At 41.0% G+C, this 27506-nt stretch overlaps 1 protein-coding gene and 1 long non-coding RNA gene across 10 annotated transcripts; one reads left to right on the top strand and one right to left on the bottom strand.

The window, feature by feature from the left end:
- Positions 1-8494: 8494 nt before the first annotated feature.
- On the top strand, positions 8495-26922 carry LOC116365273 (TOG array regulator of axonemal microtubules protein 1-like). 9 transcript variants are annotated; one of them, XM_031817959.1, is made up of 9 exons: positions 14286-14492; positions 14826-14949; positions 15148-15253; positions 15405-15640; positions 16531-16689; positions 25771-25829; positions 25918-25998; positions 26098-26223; positions 26817-26922. In XM_031817959.1, the coding sequence occupies exons 1-8, from the start codon at positions 14390-14392 to the stop codon at positions 26157-26159; spliced, it is 930 nt and encodes a 309-aa protein (XP_031673819.1). In that variant the 5' UTR covers positions 14286-14389; the 3' UTR covers positions 26160-26223; positions 26817-26922. The 9 variants fall into 9 exon arrangements, with proteins under 9 accessions (XP_031673823.1, XP_031673824.1, XP_031673822.1 ...); XM_031817958.1 differs by having other exon boundaries at positions 14296-14492; positions 26814-26893; XM_031817963.1 differs by lacking the exons at positions 14826-14949; positions 15405-15640; positions 16531-16689; ... (2 more) ...; positions 26098-26223; positions 26817-26922 and adding exons at positions 8495-8581; positions 9462-9661; positions 9909-10041; positions 13010-13137; positions 13324-13848 and having other exon boundaries at positions 14254-14492.
- On the bottom strand, positions 17640-20565 carry LOC116365274 (uncharacterized). The gene is made up of 3 exons (XR_004208088.1): positions 20242-20565; positions 19829-19959; positions 17640-19492 (listed from the first exon to the last, which is right to left on the bottom strand). It is a non-coding gene; the product is annotated as an uncharacterized LOC116365274 (long non-coding RNA).
- Positions 26923-27506: the final 584 nt, after the last annotated feature.

Here is a 27506-nt window from a genome sequence, read left to right as displayed (position 1 = left end):
ACTCCTCTTCAATAGCTGTGCGAAGTTGTTGAATATTGGTGGGAACTGGAACACGCTGTTGTACACGTCAATCCAGAGCATCACAAACATGCTAAATGGGTGACATGTCTGGTGAGTATGCAGGCCTTTCGACATGGGGCCATGCATTACCATGCTGAAACATGAGGTGATGGCGGCGGATGAATGGCACGACAATGGGCCTAAGGATCTCGTGACGGTATCTCTGTGCATTCAAATTGCCATTGATAAAATGCAATTGTATTCGTTGTCCGTAGATTATGCCTGCCCACACCATAACCCTACAGCCAACACAACGCCATATACGTGGTCTGTGGTTGTGAGGCCTGTTGGACATACTGCCAAATTCTCTAAAACGACATTGAAGGCGTTTTATGGTAAAGAAATAAACATCCAATTCTCTGGCCACAGCTCTGGTGGACATTCCTGCAGTCAGCATGCCAATTGCACGCTCCCTCAAAACAAGTCAACCAGCGTTTTTCCTTGCTCTTATTTTTCTCAGTCTCTGTCTCTGAGACATCTGTGGCGTTGTGTGGTGTGACAAAACTGCACATTTTAGCGTGGCCTTTTATTGCCTCCAGCACGAGTTGCACCTTTGTAATGATCATGCTTTTTAACCCACAAGAGTCTAAGCCCTGTCTGGGCCGAGGCGTTTGTATCGGCCTTACTGCTATTTGCCCATACAAACGCATTGAATAACAGATTCACTACATGGAACTGAAGTGTCTGTCCTAAATCTGAGAGATATAAGAAAGTTGACGAAATATATATTTATTTATATGTATATATATTTTTTGCATGTTTTTATCCCCTTCTTTTTGGCACTAAACAGTCTAAGCCCTGGGGGGGCCTATGTAACACTTCTGCGTTAAATAGGCGGATTGAGACTGCTAGGCTACCTGCTGCCCGACATTTGTAAATTATGTAGAATATTACAATTTAAATAATAATAATGCAATACTAATTCTTCACACTAACTAGGGTCAGTTAAAGAAAATGTTATGTTTACATTTTTCCCCCCAGCAATTGTCAATGATCAACAATCCTGCCGAACAGAGAGTGTATGCTCCACCAAGAAGAAACCAAGGAAGCGTTCGCTCATTTCCAGGATGTTTTCAGCTATAGGCAAAGCCTTGTCCAGTCCCTTTACTTCCTGCTATAAAAAGAAGAGCACCTAATCTATATTTCAAAATAAATATTTGAAATTAACATAATTGCATTAATTCTTCATGTTGAGTGTTTTTCATTATATATTATTGGATGATATAAAGTGTAGTAGTAGTAGAAGTAGAAGTTGTATAGTTGACTATAGTTGACTATATACATACATTAAAAAATAATAAGAATAGTGTGCAGTTTTTCACAATTCCTGATATTTAATCCTAGTAAAAAAATCCTGTCTTAGGTCAGTTAGAATCATCACTTTATTTTAAGAATGTGAAATGTCAGAATAATACTAGAGATAATTATTTATTTCAGCTTTTATTTCTTTCATCACGTTCCCAGTGGGTCAGAAGTTTACATACACTCAATTAGTATTTGGTAGCATTGCCTTTAAATTGTTTAACTTGGGTCAAACGTTTCGGTTGGTCTTCCACAAGCTTCCCACAATAAGTTTACTGAATTTTGGCCCATTCCTCCTGACAGAGCTGGTGTAACTGAGTCAGGTTTGTAGGCCTCCTTGCTCGCGCACGCTTTTTCAGTTCTGCCCACACATTTTCTATAGGATTGAAGTCAGGGCTTTGTGATGGCCACTCCAATACCTTGACTTTGTTGTCCTTAAGTCATTTTTCCACAACTTTGGAAGTATACTTGGGGTTATTGTCCATTTGGAATACCCACTTGCGACCAAGCCTTAACTTCCTGACTGATGTCTTGAGATGTTGCTTCAATATATCCACATCATTTTTGTGGATATCACATCAAATAAAACTATAAATAATCTTATCTAAGTCCTTTACAATTTTAGGGGGTAAGTCAACTGACAACGAGACATAAACCAATCTGGATAACCCTTCAGCTTTGGATAATAATACTCGACCGTATAACGAAATATCTCTCATCAACCCGAGGTTCAATTAGTTAAAGTTCAATTCAGTCCTTTGTTTTTCATCCTTGCATATAACAATTTCAATATAAGTAACCTTATCTTTAATTGGGATACCAAATACTTCCTGTAAAACACAATCCTTGAATGGAAATAAGACTGACTTACTGATATTCATTTTCAAACCCGGAACTAATAAAAAGTCTTCAATACAGGAAACTGCTTTAGAAACCTCATTCCTGTCTCTTAAAAATATTACGATTCGCCTGGCATTAATAGAAAAACAGAAATGGACATTTACTATCACAGTGACTAGATGAAGAATATTAAACTTGTATACGTTCACATGAACCAGGGTCTCACAAAAAGAAAAGTTCTTACTAGTTGCAAATAAAAACAGTCCTTTGCACCACGCAAGTGGGTGACCTAAATTCTATATATATATATTTATACAATTGCAAATAACATTGTACCATAAATTGGTAAAAAGTAATAGCCATCAAGCTAACATTAAGTGTCAGTGCGAATTTCCCTGCCATAAAATAAATATATATAACAAAAAGTTTGGCTCACACAAACAATGCTCTTTCCTCAAGAAATATAAAGTTTTATCAGATGCAAATAAAACTGCACAACTCACTTGATAAATCCAGCCTCAGACGATTCTGAGCTTCTTTGTCAAATGCTGTCAGATCCTCCTTGAACCTCAGGTTGTTCTTCTTTAAATAGTCATTTTTCTTTGCACTTTTCCATGTCATGTCCCTCACTGTCCTGGAGATGAATCTCATGATCACTGGTCGTGGTGGCTGGTTGTTTTCCCCATCTCTCAGCCTACCCAGGCGGTGCACTACATCCAGAGAACCTGCAACAACATTTCGCTCCTCCTATTGCCCTGCAAATGTCCTTCACTCTTGCTTTGATGTTCTCGTCAGATTTTTCTGCTATTCCATAAATTCGAAGATTCCATCTCCGACTATACCGGTCATTATCGTTTACCTTTTGACTCCATTTCAGTGAGTTTCTTCTCCTGCTTTGCAACCTGAATGTTCAATGTTGCGTTCTGCTGCTTCAGTTTTTACTTCCTCAGCACTGAAATCAATCGATTTCTTCAGGTTAACGATACTGACCGTGTTGTTTTACACCAAATTCATGATGTTATCTGTACTCTCTGATTTTAGCCGTGAGGATGCGGACGATGTTGTCCTGTAGCTGGCTCATTGATGGTTCACTTCTCAGCTTCTTTGGAAGTTGCTCCTTGGTTGGGGTATTCGGGTATGAATCGCATTCACCCCCCTTTTTTACACTGCAAGCATATGAGTGAGTTTCAACAATGCCTCTTTTCTCCTTGGAAGTTTCAACATCCATTATCTCAGCAACAGTTTGGTCATGTCCTGATTACATGCTACTAGCTATGAAGACGTTAGCAGGCTAACTTAACGGCACACGCTGAAACGTTTCGATAGCTAGCTTGTTCGTTGGAAATCGTCAAAAATATGTCAATGGATTGATAAATTACAAAATTATTCATTGTATGGTTAGATACCGTTTTTTGTGAAAACGAAAAACAAATTCCAACTGCAGTCTAAAACTATAAACTTTATCAGAGAACCCTAAAATTGTTCCTCAGCTAGAAATGTTCCACCTTCTCATGTCGCCATCTTGACCATGTCACTGATTTCATGGAGCTCTCCTGCACATCATTTACTTCACAAAATGTGAAAGCGCCAGAAATAAACATTGCGAGATTGTAAATATGTGTGAGAGTCAGGGATTTGAAAGCAGACGCTTTCATCCAAAGCGATGTACTGTAATGCGTACATACACTTGACTTTTGAGTGGCCCGGGGAAATGAGACTTTTTCAAGCTTTTCTAAGCAATTTTTGTATCTCTTTCTTTGTAATACTGTATGTATTCAATCATTTCGAATTGATCACTTCCCACTGGGCACATACATCAATTCAATGTTTATTCCACGTTGGTTTAACGTAATTTAATTGGAATTACATGGATATTCTGTCACAGTGAATTTTGTAATCTGCAGTCAATTTAATTATGTTTTCATGTGCCATGATTCTGACATTTCACATATGGTCCTCATAGGATTAGGCTACATAATTACAGTGGTGCAGTAAATGTAATCTCAATTCAATACGAGATGCATATACTGTACATATAGCCATTATAGCTATTAAACCCATGTTCAGTGACTGTAATCTGTGACGCAAGTGGCCTAATATGTTTGTGACGTTCCATGGAACCCACAGTGTTGTTTAAAACTAGATTCTGATTGGCTTGCAGGTCATTGTACAGTGTACATTATAAATGAAAACGTGCTTTTATATCAGTGTTACAGATTCACATTACCGAGCATGTCTCAACCCGTACCGCGCTTTTATCTGCCTAAAGGTATCTTCACGCACGACTGGACAGGCCTTTTGGATACGCTTGTCCAAGGTAAGGATATGTGTCAAGCTATAGCCTACTTTTAATGTTTTAGTTCCGAACTCAAATTACTCCAGTCAAGTGATTAATCATAAAAGTGAGTTGTTTTGACTGAGCAGTCCAATGACCAATGCTGTTTTTGGACTATGAGACCCTCGGCTATATACTATGATGAGCCAATAACATGCATAGATTGTGCATTAGGCATTGCACAAGTTAGTGTCTAGGTCAGAATATAAAGTTGCTACTCCCGTCAACTCAAGTTACTCAAGTCAAGTGATTAATCGTAAGAGTTAGTTGTTTTGACTGTCAAAACAAATAACTTTGATGGAATATTCCAAATTACAATGGCAATTATTCATCACAAATTCACAATATTACTTGTATTTCAATGATTCATCCAGGCCCAAGACATAAAGTCTCCTGAAAGCTGTGTAGTAATCATTCCATTGCTGACCCATAGGATGGTAATCACATACATGATTGGCTTCATCTAGAATCATGGATACCTTTCATGTGAGTACTCACACACAATATTTTTTTTACATACCTCAGAAGGAAGATACCTCAATATCTGGAAGCACTGTCTCGTGTACAATTGCTAATGCTATCTCTGAAATGTCTAACAAAATGTTGACTTGATCGTTTCATCAAGACCTTCTCATCACAAGTTGGAACTAGTGGTCAACATTGGGACAATGCAGCCATAAATAACATGGACCAATATTTTCATGGAGGTAAGCACTATATTTCTGATGGGTTTAAAGATTGTATTACATTATCTTACCATAGATATTTTTCCTCTAAATTGGCTCCTGTTCCTCCAACAGTGAGCAAGACCTGCCAGCAGAGCTCACTGGAGCAGGGAGACATGCCGTCATCCTTTTGGCGCCTGACAAAGTACACTTTTTTCCTTCTAAATAACACTATAGTAACATCTTCTGCACAAAGTTACATTCCTAATAAGATTGGTGTTAAGTGAGAAAGAATCCTAAAGATGGTCCAATGGGCATGGTCTGAAGCCTCTCGTCATCTCAGTGTGTTGAACCACCTTATTTCTTGCAGGCTTGAGATTCAGATCCTGCTGAACGATGTTAAGCTTTCGATTAACCACATGCAGGGGACGCTGAACACCATGCAGGGGCAGTGTATTGAGTTGCAGACTGCCATGTCTAAGGTAGTGTCAGATGAGTCTCAGATACAGAAGAATAAGTCTATGATGGTATGGTGATAATGATTGAGATGGTCATTATAATAATGATGACTAGCGGTACCCCACCCTAAGGGCGGTAAATCATTGGATCTGATTAATTTACACTAATAATAAGCTATTGTCAACTTCCCGTCTATGCTTATCTTGCTCATTGCTCACTGTCAATTGCTGACTGTTATCCTATGTGTTTAACTATTATTGATTTCTCACAGAAAAATAATTTGGTTGCAAATGTACCTGGGGGCATGTAAATAATTGTTAGGCTACTCATCTTGAATCCACCGGTGGCAACTTGTGTGACCATAAAAGTCTGTGTGCGACTGGGCACAGTAAAATAATTTGGTTACTGACCTGCCCTACATCATAGAAGGCCCTTCAAGTCAGAACTAGGAAATTCTGTCAGTGAGCATTATGGGTAATTATCCTACATACTTACATCAAATACTTTATGATAGCATCATCTCCTGTAGTAACAGTGCCATTCCAAACACAATAAATGTGAAATTGAACAAAGATACAAAATATTGCTAAAGTGAAGAAAATCAGCTCAAAATTGTAGGAGGAAATGCCCCTGCAGCAGGGAGGCTTACGGTATTATAATATATTGTAGATAACATTAATATAATTTGTGTATTTACAGTATCAGTACACATACAAATGAAAGTATATGCTAGGGATTGATCTACACTGAGTGAACAACACATTAAGAACACCTTCCTATTGAGTTTCCCCCCCTTGGTGGTGGACCATTGTTGATACTCAGGGAAAAGTGTTGAGTGTGAAAATCCCAACAGCATGGCAGTTCTTGACACAAAATTCTACCATACTCTGTTCAAAGGGACTTAAATATTTGGTCTTGCCCATTCACCCTCTGAATGACACACATACACAATCCATGTCTCAATTGTCTCAAGCCTTACAATATTTTTTTAACCTGTCTCCTCCTCTTTATCTATACTAATTTAAGTGGATTTAACTAGTGACATCCATAAGGGATTATAGCGTTAACCTGGATTCACCTGGTCAGATATGGGGTACACGGGTATCACATCATTACATACTTGGCCCTACTGCACCTGCATTCCAGCATCTGGAATTGACTCAACATGTTTGAGGTGGGGGATCAATACTTGTGGGGGTAGAATGTATGATTCTGATATGTACAGGTAAGTTCATTGTCTATGTGTGGGGGAGGGGGGTTTGTGTCCGTACTCGGTGTGTTTGAATATGAATGAGCTGCAGTGTTGTGATGTGTCCTATCCCGTCCTTGCAGAGTGATCTTCCTTGGCCTCATAACATGTCTCAGTTGCTCCTCCTTTGGAGGGAGGGGGACACCACCACGGGACAGCCCCTACACTTATCGCTAGAGATCGAACTTCAGACTCCCTCCAAAACCACTGAACCCTTCAACACACCGAAAGAGTTTATGATGCACACCCTTAGAGGGCGCCGGAACAGGATAACTCCCTCCACCCTCACAAAGACATAGAGGAGGAGGAACTATCCAATACCCAGTGAGAGAGAACGAGTGACCTCAATCAAACACAGCCAGAAAGTGGAGGTGGAAGAGGCATTAGATAGATGGAGGAGGTTACCCCAGAGGCCATTCCTCCTGTTCATGTGAGCAAGAAAGAGCAGATGGCTTCTGATCAGCCAAATGGCAGGCAGAGGGAGAGGTCATAGTGATTCACACCCACAGAGAAAGACAACCCACACAAGCTCTTAGTTGAGATGAACCACACAGAGGTAGAGGCAGAGGGCTTTCAGGCCTAGCAAGTCAGCCTGCCAGCTCTAATCCTCAAGTCAAGATTTGTATTCAATAATTGAGAAGTCCCATTTACTTAATGATCATTTTTCACTGTCTTCAACGCCCAAGAACCAGGGTGAGTCTGGGTCACCCTTTTACTGGGCAAATAGAACTTGCATATTGTCAAAGACTAGGCCGAAACGTTAATCTTTTAACCTTGCTTGAATAAAACAATGCATTTTTATAGTGAGCAAGAGTTGGGCTTTTTCCTTTTCTATGATGATTCAAATATTTGGGTTGCACCTCAACTCAACGTTGGTTGAGCGCCCTCCATTTTTGTTGTCAATAAGACATGTTTTTTTTAAATGTACAAAGTAAATTATTCAAAGCATCAACATTGGGATGTGTCCCACTTATTTACACAACCTAATCCACACTTGCAAAGTGAAAGTTTATAGAAAAGTTAAGAAATTAAGTAGTAAACAGAAGAAAATCAGAATTGAGTTCAATTATAATGTGAATAATTTAATTTTCAAGATCATGTAACATCAAAATGCATCTTATATTCCTGCCCTGACAGAAAAACCACATGATTTCAACTTACATTTTATGTGAGCACAAATTACATTTTGGAACACAACGTGATCACATTTTCACATGTGTAGTTTAATGTAATCACATATTGCTTTACATGTTATCACATTATCTTCACATAAGATTACATTAAAACATGTTTTTGGTACACTTCCCGTGTTCATGTGAATTCATGTGTTTTTTGCGTAAACCGCCCTGCAGTTCCACACGCAAGGATATTAATAATGCTTTAAATGCACATGTATGATTGTGCATGTGTAATGGGTTGAAACAAAGTCACTAAAAACAGACGACACCATTTATTATTTATCCCCCTTAATTAGGTTTCTGTATTTGTCTTAATGAATCTTAATGGATTTTCTACATACTTTATCGTCAGCAGTCCATCAGGCCAATAGATGGCGCTGTTGCACTGTTGTATGCAGGAGAAACATTAAGTTCTGGTCAAGTGCTCACCATCTGCAGAATAAGGACCAGAACTTTACAGAGGTAAACTGTGTCAGTTCTTTTACTATTACAGGTATGTAACAGCACTTCAAACGTTCAAATATATACACAATATGTAATAACATGCTATTTAACAACTTTGTCAAGATATTATCACGTTAGGAAAGGTTTTGTTTTGGCTTTGTGTCGAACTGAGTGAGAGAAGAAGGTGATTTACATTGAGTGAGAGTGTATGTTAGCTTGATGCGAGGTAAAAAAAAACATTTACGAGTCACAAAGACTATGTTTACTGAGTATCTGACTTGTACTGGATTTTGTCTAGGAGATTTTTTATCAAGAATCCATTTGTTAGGGATTTCTGAGTTGGTTTTACATGTTATTGGTTGTTTTGTGTAAAATTGTGCTCACTAGCTGGTAAACTGGCCGAGCACGCTCAGTCTGGTGGACTTTTAGTGCATACAGTGAGAGAGAGACGATTTTCTGGAGGTGCCACTATCTTAAGCTGAATGTATTGTTGTCACTTTTCTATAGAGGTAGAGGTATATAGAGAAACATTCAGTTATTATGGTTTCATATATAGGTGTTTCTATTGTATGAATGTGAAATACATTGTGGTTTTCATGTGAAACCGTACACTAAGACAGGGTTATTTGTGGAACATTTTTTATTTCTGCTTTAGGTAAAGTGCATTTATGTTGTGTAATTTAAAGTGTGCACTTGTTTGATGTGAATATTTTCAAAGTACTAACAAGAAAATAGACAATTGAACAAGAGAAAAAAAATATTCTTCAAAATAAAGAAAGCGGCAGAACTTTGCAGACGTAACTTGTGTCCGTTCTTTTTACTATTTCAGGCCACCTCAGCTACACATGTACTCTGTCTGTACACGCATCCACGCATGCACATACACACGGACAAACACACACTAATGTTCTCTCTCTTGTGTTTGTCAGCAGTTCATCGTGGCCCTGTAGTTCGCCTCCTTCACCAAAGCTCTGTCAGGGACCTACATGAAGAGTGCCATCACTCAGAGAGACACTTTGACCTGTCCAGCTCTCTCATCGGACTTATAGACGGCAGCTTTGAGATGGGTTTCAACAATAACATTGAGTTGCTTGAGAATTCATGTAGTAAAAACCAGATACAGACTACAGTATGATCCATTTTTTTTGTGGTTCAATCAGAGTCTGCTCTCAATACTGTCCAGTTTTATAGTTGTTCCTATTAATTGATTGACTGGCGTTTGTCCATGACTCTACTGTCAAACCCCTAACATTGTTGTATTTGATGCTATGTTGTTGCAGCCTAGTATCCAAACTGATATGTCATTTTTAGTTTAAAAAATAACAGTGTTTATAATTTGCTATTCCTGACTACTGCAGTGTTGTGGTTTCTTGCAGGTAACCTGCTGTTCCTGGCTGTGGTCAGCCATTTTGGGGCGAAGCTGCACCGGCCCAGGTTCATTGCTAAGGGCTGTTTCCTCATGGCTGTAGGATCCTCCCTCACAGGCCTGCCGCACTTCTTCATGGGACGGTAAAAACAACTGAAATACTGGTTAAACTTGTACTTGTAGAGATACTCCAATGCGGAGGATAGTTTCACTTTAGAAATAAAGAAATGTATCCAGTTGTTGATTCATCTCAGTTAACTTCGAACTAAAGTCTTGCGTAATTGGTCAGCTGCTTGATTATGTTTTGGGGCCATACATGTTAAGAGAAGGGCTTAACTTGTTATGGCTGCAATCCCGTTAACGGGATAAGTGTCATCAACAACCGCTGTATAGCATAGCGCTACATTCAATAAACATTACAAAAAAATATTTATATTCATGAAATCACAAGTGCAATATAGGAAAACACAGTTTAGCCTTTTGTTAATCCACCTGTCATGTCAGATTTTGAAATTATGCTTTACAGCGAAAGCAATCCAAGTGTTTGTGTAAGTTTATCGATCTCTCGACAAAACATTAAGTACACTTAGCATCAAGTAGCTTGGTCACGAAAATCAGAAAAGCAATTCAATTAATCGTTTACCTTTGATCTTCGGATGTTTTCACTCACCAGTCTCCCAGTTACACAACAAATGTTCATTTTGTTCCATAACATTATTTTTATATCCAAAATACCTCCGTATGTTTGGTGCATTATGTTCAGAAATCCACAGGAAAGAGCGGTCACGACAACGCAGACAAATTCCAAATAGTTTCCATAATGTCCACAGAAACATGTCAAACGTTTTTTATAATCAATCCTCAGGTTGTTTTTAAAATCTATAATCGATAATATATCAACCGCAAATGTCTTTCACAGTAGGAGAGGGAAAAGCAATAGCTGTCCAAACTCTGTTGCGCAAGCAAAACTCATGTGACCACTTTACTTGATTTTATCTGTCTGGCTCATTTTTCAAAATAAAAGCCTGAAACTATGTCTGAAGACTGTTGACACCTTGAGGAAGCGATAGGAAAGGGAATCTGGTTGATATCCCTTTAAATGGAGCAAGGGGAGCCTATGGAACATGGAGTTTTCAAAATAGAAGCCACTTCCTGTTTTGATTTTCCTCAGGGTTTCGCCTGCAATATCAGTTCTGTTATACTCACAGACAATATTTGTTTTGGAAACTTTAGAGTGTTTTCTATCCAATACTAATAATAATATGCTTATATTAGGAACTGAGACTGAGGAGCTGGCCGTTTACAATGGGCACCTTTTAATCCAAGCTACTCAATACGGCCCCTGCGGCCATAAAAAGTTTGGACAACAAAGGCAAGGTATTGGAGTGGCCATCACAAAGCCCTGACCTCAATCCTATAGAAAATGTGTGGGCAGAACTGAAAAAGCATGTGCGAGCAAGAAGGCCTACAAACATGTCTCAGTTACACCAGCTCTGTCAGGAGGAATGGGCCAAAATTCACACAACTTATTGTGGGAAGCTTTTGGAAGGCTACCCATAACGTTTGACCCAAGTTAAACAATTTAAAGGCAATGCTACCAAATACTAATTGAGTGTAGGTAAACTTCTGACCCACTGGGAATGTGATGAAAGAAATACAAGCTGAAATAAATCAATCTCTCTACTATTATTCTGACATTTCACATTCTTAAAATAAAGTGGTGATCCTAACTGACCTAAAACAGGGGATTTTTACTAGGATTAAATTTCAGGAGTTGTGAAAAACTGAGTTCAAATGTATTTGGCTAAGGTGTATGTAAACTTCCGACTTCAACTGTATACAGTGTATATATATATAAACTCAGCAAAAAAAGAAATGTCCTCACTGTCAATTGCTTTTATTTTCAGCAAACTTAACATGTGTAAATATTTGTATGAACATAACAAGATTCAACAACTGAGACATAAACTGAACCAGTTCCACAGAAATTTGACTAACAGAAATGGAATAATCAAAATCAATGGTCAAAATCAAAAGTAACAGTCAGTATCTGGTGTGGCCATCAACTGCATTAAGTACTGCAGTGCGTCTCCTCCTCATGGACTGCACCAGATTAGCCAGTTCTTGCTGTACCATGTTACCCCACTCTTCCACCTAGGTACCTGCAAGTTCCCAGACATTTCTGGGGGGAATGGCCCTAGCTCTCACCCTCCGATCCAACAGGTCCCAGATGTGCTCAATGGGATTGAGATCCGGGCTCTTCGCTGACCATGGCAGAACACTGATATTCCTGTCTTGCAGGAAATCATGCACAGAACGAGCAGTATGGCTGGTGGCATTGTCATGCTGGAGGGTCATGTCAGGATGAGCCTGCAGGAAGTGTACCACATGAGGGAGGAGGATGTCTTCCCTGTAATACACAGCGTTAAGACTGCCTGCAATGACAACAAGCTTAGTCCGATGATGCTGTGACACACTGCGTCCAAATCGATATCGCTCCAGAGTACAGGCCTCGGTGTAACGCTCATTCCTTCAACGATAAGCGTAAATCTGACCATCACCCCTGGTGAGACGAAACCGCGACTCGTCAGTGAAGAGCACTTTTTGGCAGTCCTTTCTGGTCCAGCGACGGTGGGTTTGTGCCCATAGGCGACGCTGTTGCCGGTGATGTCTAATGAGGACCTGCCTTACAACAGGCCTACAAGCCCTCAGTTCAGCCTCTCAGATTATTGCGGGTAGTCTGAGCACTGATGTAGGGATTGTGCGTGGGAAACATGGGAAACAGTGTTTAAACCCTTTACAATGAAGATCTGTGAAGTGGCTTGGATTTTTTATTTTTTTGCTGAGTTTATATATATATATATTTACAAATTCACCACATTCATGATTTTGTATGGGAATCAAAAAGCTTTCATTAATGTTCATGTGCTGATGTGCTCAGCACTGTCAACAGACCCCATTATGACATCACAATGTAACGGAAGCCTTGCCATGATATCATTGCTGGTTCCATCTGACAAGCAACATTTCATTTCATGATAGATCTCTCACAGAGATAGGTTAAGTTCTTATTTTGAGAGTGTTAATATTTATCATCAATGGCTTATCGAGGGAGAAAATCAAGTGAGTTTGACAAACTCCAGAAGAAGAACTCACAGATGAAGAGCGTCATCGAAAACCTGAGGAAGCAAAACATGGCTTTAAACCAACAGGATGACCAGGACAAGTTTTCAAGTTTTGTAAGGCTCATCAGTTTTTCAATTTTTTTTCCAAAAATATCACTGTTTATTTTGTGGTTTCATAGACATACAGTAGCCCTACATCCATAAAATCTTTAGCTTAAAAGTTTTTCATGACACACTGTAGAAACTATTTTGCCTACTTCACTTCTGTTATACATTTCATACTGTATCATTGTGATCCAGGGCTATCAGGAGAGCTACCCAATCTCAGAGGGCCATCGTGGCTTCATCAGTGATGCCAGACTTCTGCAGATGCAGAGAGCTGAGAGAGAGGCCATGGAAGCAAAGCAAAGAAAGATAAGTGCTATCCATGAGAATTATGTCCGGACTGCTCTCATCGGGGTTGGCAGCACCTTCGCGCACCACTTCGTCCCCTCTATTCAGTGCATTCCGCGGCCGAAAGCTCCACCGAGGCCTTTGCCACGAAGGCTTGAGCACATAGCTCTGGCCCCACTGAAGAACGTGGTGGGGGTGGACGGAGCCCAAGTTCGACCCGGAACTCACTCTCTGGAGTCCATCCAGGTAAATAAGTCATTCAGCAGCAGTAGCGTGTGGCCTGTTCCCATCCCTCCCACTGGAGCTCCCTCCAAGAGGGGCAAGAAGAAGAAGGGCAGGCGGGGAGTCAAAGCCCTGAAAGTCCAGTCGGATCAGGGCTGTGCTGACAACAACGGACCCATTGACCTGATGGAGGAGGTGAGGGACAGGAAGGTAGGATGGACTTAGAATTTATTGTAAATGTGAAAATTTGCAGTTCAGAATTATACTTGGACTGATAAATTGCCAAAACAGATAGTGGTTCCATGTCTTAAAATCAAATCAAACTTTATTTGTCACATGTGCCGAACACAACAAGTGTAGACCTTACCGTGAAACCAACAGTGCAGTTCAAGAAGAGTTAAGAAAATATTTACCAAATAAACTAAAGTAAAAAGTAATAATAATTAAAGTAACACAATGACATAACAATAACGAGGCTAAATACAGGGGGTATCGGTTTAAACAGCATGATAGAATAGATCCTAGAATACAGGATCTCTCTGTATTAGTTTATGTATATACTAGTTCTATATGTATTTCTATGATGGGAGCATTCTTTTCTGGTCTACACCAAAGGTGGAACATGAGGTGAAGGCCATGGGCAGGAGAAGTTTGGGCTCAGCCATGTCCACGGGGGAAATAGCAACCAGCTCTCTGGGAAGCCTGAGCTCAGTGGATATGAACACCCCTGCGGAGCTCCGTGACTACTTGGATGTCGGGACCCCGGACCCCTGCTCCCCCTCCTACCAAGCCCAGGAGCAAACAGCCTCGGCCTATAAGGTTCCTTAGCCTGCCAAAGGCTGCCACCGGCTCAGGTCAGTCCCTCTCATGTACTCACACTAATGTAAATTAGACAGGGAGATGAAGCTAGGTAGAGTGATAGAAAGACAGTAGGAAGGGAAGGGACACAAATGGCTTTAGCCCAGGGATAAGACATTTTTCCACACTTGATTTGCCTGTTTCACAGTGAGATAACTTTTACTCAAGGTTAATTGGACCCTGTTTCTGAGCAGGGAGAGCACCAAAAATATATGTGCTAAATTTAAAATGATATCATAATGAACTAGGGTTAAAAGCTACAAACAGATATGGAAATTAGTAAATACATACAGTTCATAGAGAGATAGATGTCTGCTGTCAACCCATAGACAATAAGGCAGCCAGTGAGCCAAAGGGTCAAATTAAGAACCAGGCCAGATTGCAGCCCCTGTCCAACCCAGAGCAGGCCCTGACTAAGACCTTCAAGCTGCTCCACTCTGCCTCTGATGACTGGTGAGCATTCACTGTAGACAAGACCAATGGAGCTAGGCTAAAGGAAGCACAGTGTAGTGTCCTTGGAAAAGTAGATTTGAGCTACAGAGCCTAGAAACTTCTGAAATTAAGAGACCAGAGTCCTAATTGATGAACATCATGATAATGTTTTTGGAAAATGTTGTGTAAAATGCTTACGTTTCTTTCACTGAATTGCAGGGAGAAGAAGATCGAGGGCTTGACCTTTCTCCGTGTGATGGCTCAGAACCACATGGACATACTGATGCCTAAACTCCATGATATCTGTCTTGCCATTATAAATGAGGTAGCTGTATTCATTCACTGCCCTATTCATTCATCTGCACAAATCTGCTACATTTGGAGAACAAGTCAAATTATTGTGTCATGTTTCTGATGTTTTTGGGTTGTACAGCTCAACATTAATAGCTGGTCCTGTGTGTGTTATTATGATTCAGGTGAAGAACCTGCGCTCTGCAGTGTCCTGTGCTGCCATGGCCACACTGGGTGACATGTACGTCCACCTCCAGAGGGCCATGGACAGTGAGGTGGAGGGGACGGCACGCGTGCTGCTGCACAAAGCCAGCGAGGCCAACGCCTTCATCCGGCAGGGCGCCAACTTTGCCCTGGGTCACATGGTGCAGAGCTGCACCCCTACACATGTCATGAATGCCCTGCTGGTCGGTGGGCTGAGGTAAAGAGGGAGAGGGGTCAATTAACACTCACTAAGGGGTAGATCCAGACTTCCACAAATTATCCCATTATCCAAGCCTCAAAATTGAAAAGATTGAAATACTGCTAGTTTTTAATTAACTGCCTTTTTCATCAGCATGCTAGGTTATTCCACAACACTTCCGGCAGCAACTCACCCCAACGCTAGACGTCACATTTGAATGGAATCACATTTTTTTGTTATGTCTTATACTTCCTTGTGTTGTGTACTTCTTATTTTACCATTGCGTTATTTAGATTATTTTTAGCCATTGGTGGAGAGGTACTGTCTACTGATGTGTGCTAGCGTTTGGGGAGTAACAAGTCATTTATAAACATTTATAAAGTGTATATATAGTGAACACTTTAGATTAGGGGCTATTAGTGAGGCACTGAGGTATTCGTAAGTACATGTACTCACATTCATAAATGCACTCATTAATACATTTATAAATATGTATATAAATGGTGAGTCAAACCATTAATCAACCATTAACAAATGCCTTGACAGTAACTCCTTTATAACTGGTTTATAGTACATTAGTAGTACATTATTAATCATTTACAAATTGTGAACATACTATGATCAAACACCTCATGAACAAATCATTTAAAATAGCGTTTTTAAATGTGTAAATAACTATTTATAGATTTCTTATTGACATTTACAAAGGTAGGAATAATGATTCATAAATGGTAAGTAACTCTTTACAAACAGTTTATAAATGGTATATTAAGGGACCTTAATATAAAGTCTTACCCAACATTTTGATCCATCGATGAGACTTCATCAATACAATCCATTATCATTCATCTCCTAACTCATGTATCTCTATGATATGTAACTGATGTGCTCTGTTTTTCCTTCCTCAGCCACCGTAACGCTGCGGTGAGGAGCTGCACTGCTCAGCACCTGGAGAGACTGGCTGAGGTCATGGGGACGGCTCGTCTCCTGTCGGGGAAGAAAGACCTCACTGACCGTTTCTTGATTGCCGTCAGTAAACTGGCTGTGGACCCTTCACAGGAAGTCAGGTGGGAAGTTCCTCCTGTAAAGTAGCTTGCTTCAACATAACAGTTAAGGCCGGGATTCAACCATGGCTCGCTAAAGCACTAGATCGCCGACAATGCAGCTTTTAAAGGTAATTTAGTCTTGAGTCAACATCTGCAGCGTTTACCACGAATACAAATTGAAATTGACTTTAAAAGCCACATTGTCATCTGTCTATGCTAAAGGGTGTCATGGATTGAATTGCAGATTTTAGGTATTCCAAAACAACCACAGGTTCTCTTGGAGGGGAATAGTAATTGAAAACAAAAAGGAAAAGTCCAGGCACCCATGTGGGTTTGAAAGTTAAAAAGCCAAAGCTTAGCCGGGATGTTTGGCCGGGAGGGATGTTCTTCTCCCATCGCCAACTAGCGACCTCCTGTGGTGGGCGGGGTGCAATGCACGGACACGGTCACCAGGTGTATGGTGTTTCCTCCGACACATTGGTGCTTCCAGGTTAAGCGGGCATTGTGTCAAGAAGCAGTGCGGCTTGGCTAGGTTGTGTTTCGGAGGACGCACGGCTCTCGACCTTCACCTCTCCAGAGTCTTTACGGGAGTTGCAGCGATGGGCAAAGATTGTAACTACCTATTGGATACCACGAAATTGGGGTAAAAATTACAAATCTAAATGAGTCCAAATATTCCGTACCTGATTCAGTTTCCTTCCATCTGTTTGGTGCCATGAGCGCTACAGCAACACCGCTTAACCAAATAAAGGTCTCTTCCTGGCGCACACTTGCCTTTATAAAGGGTAACAACACCCCAAAATCGACATGTCTTCCGTTTTTCCCAGACCTCAAAAGTGGTTCCCTGCTAGGGGTTTTAAACATTGTCATGGACATAGAACATCTATGCAGAAGCAGAAGCAGAAGCAGAGACAAACGGTCGACGGGGGAAATGTTAACGGAGAATAGGGGGATTTTTTTGGGGGGGGGGGTATCAGGCAAAAGGGATTTTACATGAACATTAGCTAGCTAAATAAGGTTAGCAAGATGCTGCTACACTTGACCGTGGTATTTGTTCATGTTTAGCAACTCCCAATTAGCGCATTCCTCTAGGACAGTCACTTGTGCCTGAATTCAACAAAAAACCAACAACTATTCAGTCAGTGTTAAGAGCAGTTGTTTGAAACCAATCGGAAAGGCAAGCCAAGCTTGCCAGCCGCTCTTGATTTCCATTTGACTGACCATCAGTTTGGCACAACACTGAACTCTAGCCAACCAAAAGGATAACATTGAGTAAAAAGGTGTAGGTAACGCCAACATTAACCTTTTCACACACGAGTTCCAAATATCTTCAACAGTCGCCCCAGTGGGAGTTGATTTTATGCGCGTGATGTCAGAATGCACTCACCGTTCCAACATGTGGACATTTAACCCGCGCTGACCTCAGACCAAGGCACACTACCTGCTAATTTTCTATAGGCCGTTTCAACTTCTAATTTTGCCTCATTCATTCACAAATGTAACCCATTTCACTGTTGCAGATCATTTCCATTTGAGAATTTAATGAGCCGGACAAACTTTCCTTCAAAAGAAAGCCCAAGCACTTCCACAGATCAAGTATACAGTCCTTGAACATTTATTGTGTTCCTTACAAATAACTGTGGACATGCGTGCATTCTGATCAAAGTGCCTTATTTTCTGTGTAACGTGTTGTCGTTTCTACTGTAGTGTACCGTAAGTATAATGTACTTAGCATTTTATTCATGCTTTCTGATTCTTGCCTAGATTGTAATGGACACGTGTGTAAAACACTTTTGAAGGTGGTACTGAATATGAGCTAATGCTAACGCCATACAATGCAGTCAGGTTATCACGTACGCGTCTGTCAGACTAATGGTGATCTCAACTGGAGTACCCCCATTGTCTTGAATGCACTGAATTCGTTAGTTGATTTGAACACGGCATCAGAGTGTAAACTATGGTACCTCAGGGTTGCCAGATCAGACCCCCTTTCCAGGGATATTTAGCTTAGAAAAACTGTCTGCCCCGCCATTTATTGTTGATAAATCCCCCATCTTATTAATATTTCCTGCATCATCCTCTCCATAATACCTTCCCCCAAGGACTTCACCTCCCAAAATGGATTGAGCTATATCTTGCAACTCTGTTTAGCTTTCGTGCTAAGGTTGTATTGGCTTTTTGATTAGTTAACTGTAAACTACTTGTCATGTGTACGCCGTAACAAGTACACAGATTTGTCACATGCTGAAGTGGCCAAACTAAGTTAAGACCTCAGGAAATGGGCACAGTGAACGGCATTCTGGGATTAGGGAGTTCTTGCTTGACAAACATGGCTGCCATATTTTCTAAACTAGATTTACATGTTCCAATGGTCCGCTGCAGGGACCAGTCAGTGATAACAAGCATGTGATCGTACGCGCCAGACTCTCCCATAAGTGTTATATTGGGTGGAGATCTGGTGACAGACCGCACATGGCTCAAACCATTGGCTCAAACCATTGTGACCACTCATGACATATGGATGGGGGCATAGCCACGGTAGCCAAAGTAAATGGCCTGCCAAGCATGATAGGTTGCTAATTACTCAGGAACCACACCTGTGGAATAACACTTGTTTAGGCCCAAAAACAACACCCATTAATGATGAGATTCCACCGGGGTCGGGAGTCACGGTCCTCGTTGAGGGTGGCCCAGCAGTGGTCAAGCACCAGCGCTACCTTGGGGTCAGAGGACCTGGTCAGCTCCACCTCAAAGTGCAGAGGCTGTCTCAGGTACCTCACCACTGGATAGTCCTCCTCCTGGTGGAACGTGTTATACGAGGCGTCTGGAACACAGAACAAGACAACCGGGGGTCGTGTTCAGTGGGCAACATCTGAGCTTGTCCATTAAGAAAAGCTTGTTTATAATATCCTGTTGTGCCCCGATGAACACAAGCCATTTATAGCCAACACTACCCCCCCCCCCCCCCCCCCAGAGGCCTCTGACAAATTCCCAAATCAGCTCCTCACCGTTACTACATAGCCACACCTGTATATCTCAGAACGCAAGAGTAATATATCACAAGGCTTACATTTTTGGGAATGGTTTTGTAAAGGAGACCTTCCAAGATTCTTTTAGAGGCTAGGGGTCAAGTTGAAATTCTGAATTTGTGCACGCTTACCCTGAACGAGTCTCATTCTGAACATTAGTTGACCCGTCCCAGTCTCTGCAAAAGGCTCGTTGTCAAGCGTCCTGGTCAGGAAGGCCAATGTGCGAGTGATGTTGACCACATAGTAGCAGGAAACCTTTAACCTTAAAAGAGTATGCAACTTCAATAGGGGAAACTTCAAGCAGTGGAGTGGACACACTGATAGTAGAGGCACATTTTCCCTGTATACAAAGTATTGAGCAATTGGTGAAGGAAAAAAAACACCCTATAACAGCTAATAGCTACAATTGTGATGCGTAATGCACTCATACAGCATGAATTGTTGATAAACTTTGTAGTAGAGGGGAATTGCTTATTACAGCCTACAGAAGCAAACAGTCCATAAATACACAGTACCCATCACCTCAGGATAATAGTCATTTTACCTTCCTGGTGGTGCCACAGGAGTTCACAGTGAAGTGGAAGCAGGCGAAGCGATCATCACTGTAGGTGGTTCAGACCGGGAGCAGACTCCACCTTCATCGCCAGCGCAGTCATCATTCCGTTAGAGAAACACTCTTGGAGGTGGGGGAGCAAAAGACAGGTAGCCATCAGACCTGGGTTCTGTATTTGTTACACTTAATTGAGCTTGCCGAGCACAGTAGAACCAATGGAATAGCCCTAAATATGCAAACCATGCCCATCTGGTTCTCCAGATTGAATTGAAGAATACACCTGAAGTCGTAAAATGTCTAACTAGTAATTTGTTATGCTAACTATCTAGCAAGAGGTTGCATAGCAACATCATCAACGTCCGGTTGACAGGTGAAGAGCTAGTACACGCGACTGAAAGCATACTGTTCGTTTACAGGTTGGAACAACCTATTTCGTATGTTTTTGCAGTCCTTTTTTGGAACCCTATAAGCTTAAATGTTGCGGCATCCTGCAGCACATCTTGCGTGGTTCCGCATAATTCTATGGCACGTTATTTAAGTGTCAGCCAAGACGCAATTTACCACAATCTGCCACCATCTACCACAAACGGTGGCTGCATAAGCTCAAAACTTTCGAAAGTAACTGTACATCTGACAACTTTATCAGATGTAACATTTTACTGGTTGTCTCAGATAAAAAAACACTACTACTTTGTTCTCCTGTACCTCTTCTCCCTGCCTGTTTGTTCTTCTAGATTCTCCCCTTCCATCTATGTCCCCATCTGTGGCAAAACCACCCCCGTCTCCTTTTCCGAACATTTTCCACCAAAAAATGTGTACAGTCTTGTAGGTAGACTCATCACTGATCCTTTCACCTTCATCCATCTCAGACGTACTCTCATCTGGGCTACCTGCACAGCCTACCTCAGTACAGATGTGCAGATCCACCAACCAAACGCACCACTACATTCACTTCCGAAACCGAATGTTTTTGATCGAACACAACATTTTTTAAATAATAATAATTCAAGTTCCAAAGTCAGATTCCGCACTCATCTGGTACATTGTGATTCAAACTGTAGCCCAAATGAGCGTGCTCTGGTATCAATGCTCATCGGGAGAAGTCCTCAACTTCAAAACGTTGTTTTCTACAGCAAAGCTGGCTTACCTTACGTATTCACTACTGCACTTGTTTATTGCAATTGAATGGTAAAAACACATCCAAGAAACACCCACATCAAACCACACCCCAAAGACAATTCTTGTTTGCCTTCAGTCATGGCCGCTAGCATTTCTTAATGAGCATTGATGAAAAACAAGAGCTGTGCTCGAATACCCACACTAACATACTGTATACTACATACTTAATGAGTATATACTGAATACTATATATTATTAGTTCATTTTAGTATTCTGTAAACGAACAGTATGCTTTCAATTGCGCGTTCTAGCTTTTCACCTGTCTACCGGAAGGTGATGCTGTTGCTATGCAACCTCTTGCTAGCTATCTAGCATAACAAATGACTGGTTAGACATTATACGACTTCGGGTGTGTTCTTAAATTCAATCAGGAGTTCCAGAATGCGCTCATGAATTCAGAGCTTTGTCAGATTGTCTGTTTGTAAATTCAGAGCAGAGTAGGGAGCTAGAGCGAATTTACGAAAGCACCCAAATGTCCATTGAGAACGCACATTGACTATACCATTTAGCTAAGCTCAGAATGACGGGAATAATCACGTCAAACATTGGGTAGTTAGTTAGATAGCCTATAGTTATTATACTGTCAAGTTTGATCTATAAGTAGCCAACTAACGTTAGGTATCTAGCTAACAACATACCGGTACATACTGCTGTACTGATACGCTATGTGGTTCGTAAGACCAGTGTAGCTAACAAATTGTCAGCCAATATAACGTGTAAGTTAACTTATTTAAAAAGTAATTACTTTATTACATTTGCTCAACATTTTCTTAATATTTGTCATAATTAGTTAAAGCAATGAATTTGTATCCGCTCTCGTTGTACTTCGACTGCATATTTTCCGCCATTTTCAACAAATCTGGAAACGATGTGAAGCCACGCCCATTTCCTGAAGAATTGCATTATTGGCCCTAAAGTACGGAAACAGTGTCCTCTTCGTGTATTTCTCATATTTTGGCGAATTTAGTACGACATCCTGGAACATTTGGCATACTAAATATATCCATAGTATTTTTTTATTTCTATTTTATTTCACCTTCATTTAACCAGTTAGGTTAGTTGAGAACAAGCTCTCATTTACAACTGCAACCTGGCCAAGATAAAGCAAAGCAGTTCGACACATACAACAACAGAGTTACAGATGGAATAAACAAACATACAGTCAATAATACAGTAGAAAAAGTCTATATACAGTGTGTGCAAATAAGGAAAGGATAAGGGAGGTAAGGCAATAAATAGGACATGGTGGCAAAGTAATTACAACATAGCAATTAAACACTGGAATGGTAGATGTGCAGAAGATGAATGTGCAAGTAGAGATACTGGGGTGCAAAGGAGCAAAATAAATAAATAAATACAGCAATGGGATGAGGTAGTTGGATGGGCTATTTACAGATGGGCTATGTACAGGTGCAGTGATCTGTGAGCTGCTCTGACAGCTGGTGCTTAAAGCTTAGTGAGGGAGATCTGAGTCTCCAGCTTCAGTGATTTTTGCAGTTTGTTCCAGTCATTGGCAGCAGAGAACTGGAAGTAAAGGCGGCCAAAGGAAAAATTGGCTTTGGGGGTGACCAGTGAGATTCTCCTGTTGGAACTTGTGCTATGGGTGGGTGCTGCTATGGTGACCAGTGAGCTGAGATAAGACGGGGCTTTACCTAGCAGAGACTTGTAGATGACCTGGAGCCAGTGGGTTTGGCGACGAGTATGAAGCGAGGGCCAGCCAACGAGAGCATATAGGTTGCAGTGGTGGGTAGTAAATGGGGCTTTTGGATCGGAGATGCTTAATGTAAGTTTGGAAGGAGAGTTTACAGTCTAACCTGACACCTAGGTATTTGTAGTCCACATATTATAAGTCAGAACCGTCCAGAGTAGTGATGCTGAACGGGCGGACAGGTGCAGGCAGCGATCGGTTGAAGAGCATGTATTTAGTTTTACTTGCATTTAAGAGCAGTTGGAGGCCACAGAAGGAGAGTTGTATGGCATTGAAGCTCATCTGAAGGTTAGTTAACACAGTGTCCAAAGAAGGGCCAGAGGTATACAGGTATACTATGATATATTTATACAGGTATACTATGACCAATAAGCATACTAAATACTCAATTCATGTCACAAACAGTACAGTTAGTGCGAGTATTCGAACACAGCTAAGGCCAAATCAGGAAGTGCAGTCACCTTTTAATCCTGAATGACAATTGTCTTGCCTCATAGAGATAGATACATCTTCTTAGGGCTGATCGATGTGACAACAGCCAGTGAAAGTGCAGGGCGCCAAATTCAAAAGAACAGAAATCTCATAATTAAAATTCCTCAGACATACAAGTATTTCACACCATTTTAAAGATACACTTCTTGTTAATCCCACCACAGTGCCTGATTTCAAATATGCTTTACGGCGAAAGAGAGGAGTCACAAAAATCTGAAATAGAGATAAAATGAATCACTAACCTTTGATGATCTTCATCAGATGACACTCATAGGACTTCATGTTACACAATACATGTAGGTTTTGTTCGATAAAGTTATCAAATGTATATCAAATGTATATCAAAAGAATCTCAGTATACGTTGGAGCGTTATGTTCAGTAGTTCCAAAAACATCCGGTGATTTTGCAGAGAGCCACATCAATTTACAGAAATACTCATAATAAATGTTGATGAAAATAAAATTGTTATGCACAGAATTAAAGATATATTTCTGCTTAATGCAACCGCTGTGTCAGATTACAAAAAACCTTTACGGAAAAAGCAAACCATGCAATAATCTGGGTACGGCGCTCAGAGCCCAAACAAGCCAAAAAGATATCCGCCATATTGTGCAGTCAACAGAAGTCAGAAAAAACATTATAAATATTCACTTACCTTTGATGATCTTCATCAGGATGCACTCCCAGGAATCCCAGTTCCACAATAAATGTTTGTTTTGTTCGATAATGTCCATCATTTATGTCTAAATAGCTACTTTTCTTAGCGAGTTTTGTAAACAAATCCAATCTCACGAAGCGTGTTCACTAGGAGCAGACGAAATGTCAAAAAGTTCCGTTACAGTCCGTAGAAACATGTCAAACGATGTATAGAATCAATCTTTAGGATGTTGTTAAAATAAATCTTCAATAATGTTCCAACTGGAGAATTCCTTTGTCTGTAGAATTGCGATGGAACAGAGCTCGCCCTCATGTGAACGAGCATCACGAGCTCAAGGCATTCTGCCAGACCTCTGACTCATTCCCCTCTCATTCGCCCTCACTTCACAGTAGAAGCATCAAACAGGTTCTAAAGACTGTTGGCATCTAGTGGAAGCCTGTTGACATCTAGGAAGTGCAACATGACCAATATCCCACTGGGTCTTCAATAGGGAATGGGTTGAAAAACGACCAACCTCAGATTTCCCACTTCCTGGTATGATTTTTCTCAGGTTTTTGCCTGCCATATGTGTTCTGTTATACTCACTCTTCAGAGTGTGTTCTATCCACATATACTAATGATATGCATATCTTAGCTTCTGGGACTGAGTAGCAGGCAGTTTACTCTGGGCACCTCTGGACAAGAAGATAATAAGAAGCCATAAGAAGATAAAAGACTCATCTATGTATCTGTGCCAATATAGTGTCTGTGACAGCATGGGCAGCGCCATTGAGGCTATCTTCATATTAAAGTAGTAACATTTCTTCTTCACAATTGTCTGAGCCCTTCTGATGACCCGATTGGACATGACTTCAACAGGGTCACCAGTAGGGCTCAGCCAATGAAGTTGGTAGTCCCACCCAGTTGACTACATTCAAATTGTGAAAGTGCATGCAAATGCAGCATTTTGGCCATTAGAGGCCAATATCTTTCTCTCTGTCTGGGCTACAATTGTAGACGGTTGGGTAATTATGCTTTTCACCTGTGAAAGGCTGTTGTGCTGCTAATGAGGGAGTTCTATTAACCTGAGCCGAGCGGTGAGGGCGGAGCACCCTTCTAAAATTGAACAGTAGCCTTACATTTAGGTTTTTGTCCTAACACTACACAGCTGATTCAGATTAACAAAGCTGGATGATTATTTGAATCAGCTTTGTAGGGCTCGGGGAATAAAAAGAGAATGTGCAGCCCTTTGGGCTTCAGGTGACTGAGTGTGGGAAGCCTTTGTCATAGGGTAAAAGTTGCATACCCCTGGGCTGTAGGCTGCACACTTTGGGTCAAATATCAGGTTCTGTAGCTGTGTATTTCATCAGAACAAATCTGTTCTACAATGATTATTTTCCTTAGCTCAGGGTAAGTAGTAGCAGGCCTAGGAGAGTCTTATGCGACGCAAACATTTGAGTTGTTCTTCCTTTTAATCATAATAATTTGTCAAATGCCTTACAGGTTGTTTTGCCTATTGATGGCAGCTGTGGGCATACAAGCACAACAGACACCTTCTATAAGTATGCATTTTGTACCTTGCAAATTTAGCACTAAGCGTTTGACAAGATTTTTTAAAAATATTTTTTTAACTAACCTTTCCTATTCCAGATGACCTCAACGCTGAATGCCTTGGTAACGTTATTCGTTTGAGTGTCGCTCCTCTTTTTGAAGATGTTGACGCTGTCTTCAGTGAGTTTGCCTCTTATGAGTCTCTTTCTCTCCTTTCATAATTCATGGCTTGATATTGCTTGTCAACTATTGTGTTCACACCATCTCCATCCCTTCCAGATGACACACAAATCATAAACCTGACGCCTGGCCCTTGCTACTCAGTGTGGATTCAGCTTTAAATTTGACCCCATGGGGAATGCCATGTTTTTTGCTTCTCTTCAAAACTGCTTTTCCCAAAACATGGTAACCTTAAGAACTGTAGTGTTTGCTTGTACTTCAAATGGAAAGTTTGCCTTTCAGTGGTCACTGCATTTGCAACTCATTCTGTAGCAATTTTATTTACCTTTGACCATGGAGTCATGCTGAGACCAGGCTCTTTTACAGATGAGCCCTGTCTACACAAAGATACAAGTCAATATTTGCATCACTAGATGGAAAAATGAAATAACTGACCCATTCTTCAGTAAAAAGGTCCTCAAGCCTGAGTTGCCGAAGTCCGGTTCCAGAAACATTGACGCAGTTTAATTAACTCTGTGATATCAAAAGGATCTCCATTGTTAGCCACCCTTTGGTCTGGTATCTCTTACCTCTAAGTTAACGATGACGTAAGGTACAGCAGAAGTTTATGGAGGGCTTTCAGGGGCCAGCCAACTTCTTTGATACAGACTGCAGTGATGTGAACTATTGAGCTCTACCTGTAGTGTGGCTTCAATACAGTGGCAGCTGCATTCATATAGCCAATTTTGCCACAGTCTATAACTTGCATGAATGTCACCAGATGTTTTTTTTTTTTTGCTATTAATGAAGGCTTTTTTCCTTCCCCCTTCATTTAGGATGATAAGATGTTCAGCTTGGTCATGCAGTTCAGGCTGCCAGGAAACCACATGACTGAAGACCCTGTTTATAGAGTTGGCAAAACCTGTAGCTACACCCCTGGACCTCCGAGAGATTCTGTGCGACCGCAACTACATGGAGGCAAGTGAGCAGAGCATGCCCCAATGGACATGTTTATAGTCCCGCTTGTTGTACTGCCTGTATAAATGATCTGTCTAGAGCTACAACTGTCCCGTGTTTCATTTCTTCTGCGACACAACGTAGAGGTCTTGACTCTCTCAATTCCACTCGCGTCTTCAAAATGCACATAGGAGAACTTTAGCCTATTCTCAATGCATTTAAGGAGGCGAGTGGACAGATTGAGAACTGGCCCTTGATTTCCTATTGTATGGGAGGGAGAAAATGCATAGGGAATAATGGCCTTTCTTCTCTAGGTGTCTGTCAGAAGGACTCTTCCAGACATCCAAACCATCCCCAAACAGCCACTGGGGCCCGAAAGCAAGGAGCGGCAACTTCCGGAGGGAGCTGAGGTTTATATATTTCAGTTTCTGTAATTTCACTACAAATGACGGATGGCGCTAAACAATGTGCGTTTTTGACAATTTTGTTTATTCATGTTCCATTTTCCTGAGACAGGCTTTGCTTCAGGATACAAAATGACAGCAGTCGTCTTTAGTTCCTAGCAAGAATGT

The sequence above is a fragment of the Oncorhynchus kisutch genome, unplaced genomic scaffold (genome assembly GCF_002021735.2).
Source record: "Oncorhynchus kisutch isolate 150728-3 unplaced genomic scaffold, Okis_V2 scaffold1217, whole genome shotgun sequence".
Taxonomy (NCBI): domain Eukaryota; kingdom Metazoa; phylum Chordata; class Actinopteri; order Salmoniformes; family Salmonidae; genus Oncorhynchus; species Oncorhynchus kisutch.
The sequence above is the reverse complement of the archived record's forward strand: the minus strand, read 5'-3'. Positions and strand labels throughout refer to the sequence as shown.